The sequence below is a fragment of the Trachymyrmex septentrionalis genome, unplaced genomic scaffold, assembly GCF_001594115.1.
Source record: "Trachymyrmex septentrionalis isolate Tsep2-gDNA-1 unplaced genomic scaffold, Tsep1.0 scaffold8, whole genome shotgun sequence".
Classification (NCBI taxonomy): Eukaryota; Metazoa; Arthropoda; class Insecta; order Hymenoptera; family Formicidae; genus Trachymyrmex; species Trachymyrmex septentrionalis.
Window position 1 is genome coordinate 97,648 of NW_017305987.1, and position 5,460 is coordinate 103,107.

Genomic DNA, 5,460 nt, shown 5'->3' on the forward strand with positions numbered 1-5,460 from the left:
AATTTTGATTTTAATCAATACTATCGCTTTTATTGTTTTGCATTTATCATGTCCGTATAATTTTGTACATTGTAATACAACTTGTAATGAAACGCTCATTATAAAGCAAAGAAATGTTCGAAAAAACAAATTATTCAGTAGGTCTTAGTAAGTTTTCTTGTTTTAATATTTTATTTTGGTACGTGTTTTATGCGTGCGATATATTTGAACTTTATTCCAACGTGCGTCGAGGGAAAATATCAGCAAGTTCGTTTAAAATGTTCGTTCAAAATGGATCATCGTTCACGAATGTAACTGGATATGGAAATCGATACGGAAGAGCTGTCATCAAGCATCAAATAATCGAAATTATGAAACGGCCGAGCGTTAGTCTTCATGTATAACGATAAACGTATTATCTGGTATATATGTATTATATAGCATTCGCTATTGTCACTTCTAAATATTCATTATTATAGAAAATTATATTAAAATATCTGCTCGTACAAGCGGCGACATACATTATGTATATATATATATATAATATTATAATATAATATATATGAAATTATAAAATACACAGTAAAATTTTGTATACCAAAAGAAGCAATTTTTTGTGATAAAATTGCCCTGAGCGATAATTTTGAGTTGTTATAATAATTGATTTTTAGTTGTTACGGTAATTGATATTATGGAATATATGAAGAAAATGATAGCGCGATTCATTAACTACAAATTGCTCTTATTTGAATATTATTTAAATTGCAATTTTATACATATTTACATGTAATTTACAAATAAGAACAAATATATATATATATACTTAAAAAATACAAACACGTACATATATATATATATATATACACACAAGTTTCTTTTTTTTATGCGTATAAATGTTCGATGCTGTATATAAAAATGCGATCGAGCAGCTCAATTATCACGCTTATCTTTTTGTGATTTACGTGATGTCATCATGACTAGACGCTTTTGTATATGAATCGGACATCATGCCCGCATAGTACGTGAGTTTACAAACAGGAACGGTACCTAGTAATTTTGTACAAAAACATTGCTATTATTCTCATTGCGTGCTTCCGGCTTACGACAAAATTTTCGAAAGATTTCGCGCCGTAATTAGATCATCGAGAAAATTCAAAGGTAAAAAACTTTATTACGCGGATACATATCGCACGTAATATGTTTATTAATTAATTAACTAAGTTAGGAAATATTGCAAAATGGAGATGTTTTTATTTGTCATTTTTATCTAATAAGATGAAATCTGCTCCAATAAACGGGAAATATTTGTCAGAATTCCTTGCAGTTCGAAAGCTACACATAATGAACAAAGCGAGAGTACTTGGAACGAGTGAAAAGTTTATTATGTTTCTAGACATTCCGTATATTGTACGTTATAACTGACAAATTTGAATCAGCAGAATTATCTTATCATCAGTTCAGTGAACTTCTCTATCTCATGAAAGCCTCAGAAATATATCAGAAAAACGCTCTGAGCGACTATCCGTCAACGACTATCCGTGATTGCAATCTAATATTACAAACTTGTTGAAATGAGACTTCAATTCATAGCAATCGAGAATTTGTAGTCGGCCTTTATGAAAACAATGTACCAGGTGCTTTCCGTGCGATGACACAAGTCGACACAAGTATCATTCTATCTTTGTCACTCTCTAAATATCAAGAAGGATAGAACGATGTTTCGACCTGCGCCACTAAAGCACCCGTTGCAGATTCACAGGTTTCTATATGCGAGTCAGCCGACCGAGTCCGCCACCTGGACATTGTCCACGATCTGACACATCAGTGTTGGAGTTTTGCTGCAAAAGCAGCGGTTGGCAACGTTGCGGCTGGCCTTCAGATAACACGAGGAGAGAGAGAGCTTACGCGGTGGGGTCCGGACAACGGGAGGAAACGAGAAGGAGGGGATCATAGAACTGTACGAACGACCGACTGTATTCCGTAGTGTTCACGCGAGTGAAGGAGAGGAACGCAGTTCCGAGGAGAGGTTCTCGCACGACATCTTATCGGCGGAGATCATCGAGATTCGCATCTGCGAATCAATCAAAGAAGTCATCGAAGAAGTCGACGCTATCCTTCGCAGCACACACCCTTCGAAGGTGCGAAGAGGAGGTACGTGGCCCAGCGAACGTCAAACCTCCGTCAACTGTCTCGGACGAGCTTTTCCACGCAAACACACTCGACGAGAGTCTATTTGTTTCGAAAGAAACGTGGGAAAGGGCCATATCGATCCGACGCACTTCTCAAATCCGTATCTCGTTCGTTCGACGGCGAAGATATCCTCGACGACGTCTATTCTTGCGAATCGATATCTTGAATCGATATCTCCATATCGCGAAACTCGCGAGTGTACTCTGGTTCGTTCAACTGGCTGCGTTCAGATAAAGTTTGATTATTAGTAAGGGTTGAATCCGTGATCCTTCAAAGGCATATATTGACTTCTCTAGATAGCAAACGGAAAGCGAGAGACGTAGTTGCCACTTCCCTCAAATGGAACTTTCATCCGACAAAATATCCTCCGCTCGAGAAATTACGCGATCTATGCAAATTTCGGAGGAACCTATTAAACCTAATGGCCTTCACTTTTACGAAGGTCGTGTCGTTTGGCTCCGTAGAAACGTTGCTTGTGTCGACATCACTTGTTTAAGGTGGATGATTAGATAACGAAAATATATGCAGTAATTTACCGTGTCATTAATATTGTTAGGTGTAATGATCGCATGACGTGGATGTTTGTTCGCTACGTTCGATACATCTGAAGTGATTTGACAAGTCATTTGAAAACGTCAGTTATCTCACTCGAGTGTATAATAAGTATATCTAAAAAAAAACAAAACAATTTTATAGCGTAGTCGAACTTTGATAGCTGTGGCAACCAAGTGAATGCTCGTTACGTAATCTCACTCAGCTGACCTCGTCATGATTATATTGAACTACTCGTGGCACGTTGAAACGCCGTGATGATGATCCTAACGCATACGTGACGTCGTATTTCTAAATTTGTTTACAACGTTACTCTCAAAGCTTATTGTTTGCCCACCGTGTAGTTAGCCTTTCTAGAACTTCCAGAAGCGTCATTATACGTCACAAATACGTGGATTACACGATTCTATTCTTTACACAATTTAAAAAGAGATAAGATCGTACTTTCAAACTCATTCACTCGTCACTTCTTGCGTTACGCGAGAGGAAAAAACATTTTACTTATGTAATGTCGAGGGTACGCGAAAGGAAACAATTTTAATAAATTCTCTTTTCTTTTAGATCGACTGTACAAAGAGGGAAAAGCGAGAGGTCGTCGAGACATGGCGGAAATGAGAGTATTCACGCGGAGCGAGATCGAAAAAAGCGACGATAAGGACAAAGTCCTTTTCATCTTGCACGACAAAGTATACAACGTCCGCAGCTTTCTCAATGAGCATCCGGGCGGAGAGGAGATCCTATTGGAACACAAAGGCATGGACGCTTCCGAAGACTTCGACGACGTTGGGCATTCGAAAGACGCGATGGAACTGATGAAGACGTACCAGGTCGGTGTAATCGCTGATACGGAAAGGACGAACAAACTGCCGAAAAAAGGCTGGATGTCGGGATACGTGAAGGAATCGGAGAAGAACGCTCAAGGATCCAGCCTGTCTTTTTATCTGCTCATGGGTGGAATCGCGCTCGTAGCGGTCCTCTTTTTTTACGTGTATTAATCGATCCGCTGGAATTAATCCGGGAAAATGCTGTGAACGTGACAGTGTGGCATGTGATAGAGAAAGGTATTGGAACGAAAAAAATATTCTTGTCTTGAAAAAAATGTCTTTAATGCCTCTGTGGTCTCCAGGAACGTATTTTAATAATTAACTTCTCCGAAAGAAGTTTTATTTGACACACATATATATATATATCGGATCGTCGTTATATATTAATGTTTGCATGTTATATTGTCAATGTAAAAAGTTGTTAATTTTAATCGGAATGTGTGCGTTTTTTAATTCTATTGGAATGATTTTTGTATATATAATATATAAAATTAATCGCTAAGATTAATCGCTAAGATTACATTTAGAAACGTCAATTTTAAAGCAGTCAGAGATTTTTAAATGAAATTAGAGCATGTTTCCACGGATTAACTTTAATCGTTAAATCAAGCGATTTTATTATACGAGTCACAAAACAAGTTTTAACTGATTTTATCTATGGTGTTATTCTGTCTGTGTGTATGTGTGTGTGTGTAAGTTGCAAATTGCTTTAATTCAAAGCAGCCTGCGTTGCGGACGCGAATCTGACAAATTAATTTGGTTTTAATTAAAACCATTGGTAATACGTCGTCAATGTTTTAAAAAATTAAGAATCAATTATTTTATAGAAATAAATATCTTTTATTTAATTTTAAATGAATTATAAAACCATAAGCCAAATAATTTCAAAATTATTGAAAAAATGTACAATATTAATATATATTAGTTAACAATATAAATTTTATTTAAATGTCGTAACAAAAAATTTGAAAAATTATTAACAAACGGAACAGATTATTGCAGCTGCGTATTAAAAAAATGTTTAATCATTGAATTATACTAATTCGATAAATTCGATGTTTTTAATAACGTGTATATCTATAATAAATGTGTTTTAAAAAATTTGTTATCTCAATCTATATTGCTTTTATAATCTTTGAGATACATCGCTCATAACTCGCATTTATTTTTTAAACAAGTAAAATAAATATTTCCACTATGTTATCCGAGATATTTTTCTTATTGACGATAAGTCATAATCTGTTGTTTGTTTTCATAAGATAATTTGTTTTTTAGACACGAAACTTTTCCGCGTAGAATAAATTATACATCCCACTTTCTATTCCTACAAATTGTTGTAAAATATATATAACGATCACTAAAGAGATCGTGAATTTTCATAATCCAGAACGTTTCTCATCCGTTTTTCCACAAGAAAATACAAATGAACGAATCGCGAATGTTCGGAGGATAATTATTGTATAAGAGTATTTTAATGGAAAAAACTCAAGTGTCAGGTGGTTAATTGGAACGTAAGAATTTAACAGAATGCAAACGCGACATGTGAAATTGAGAAAGAGGGAGAGAACGTGGAAGAAACCCGACAGAGGAGCCCATTTAAGACTAAATGATACCTACATATGTTATTTTACAAGCACATACATTATCAAACAAAGTCGATGGTAGTAAACAACAATTACACTTTTATATATTGCCTACTTACATTGTATTGCAAGAAACACTTTTCAAGAACGCGTGAGCTGTTACCTGAAGAGCTTCCATTGTATTCGTAATTGGTTTGATCCGCTTGTTAGGTACTCTATGTAATTGTCATATTGCCTATCGACACTAATTGTAACCCAGGACGGACGTTACATGCCCGCGGCCGTCCACGTGTCGACGTTTACACGCCGGCCATCGGGGGGGGGGGGGGGGG

The 5,460-nt window shown here is 36.0% G+C and overlaps 2 protein-coding genes across 3 annotated transcripts in view; one reads left to right on the forward strand and one right to left on the reverse strand.

The window, feature by feature from the left end:
* Positions 1-5,460, reverse strand: part of LOC108754381 — a 94,133-nt gene that overhangs the window by 30,829 nt on the left and 57,844 nt on the right. The gene's annotated exons all lie outside the window — the stretch shown is intronic.
* On the forward strand, positions 1,901-3,915 carry LOC108754499 (cytochrome b5-like). Of its 2 annotated transcripts, none has more exons than XM_018496839.1 (2): positions 1,901-2,130; positions 3,283-3,915. In XM_018496839.1, the coding sequence occupies exon 2, from the start codon at positions 3,324-3,326 to the stop codon at positions 3,714-3,716; it is 393 nt and encodes a 130-aa protein (XP_018352341.1). In that variant the 5' UTR covers positions 1,901-2,130; positions 3,283-3,323; the 3' UTR covers positions 3,717-3,915. The 2 variants fall into 2 exon arrangements, with proteins under 2 accessions (XP_018352341.1, XP_018352340.1); XM_018496838.1 differs by lacking the exon at positions 1,901-2,130 and adding an exon at positions 2,285-2,375.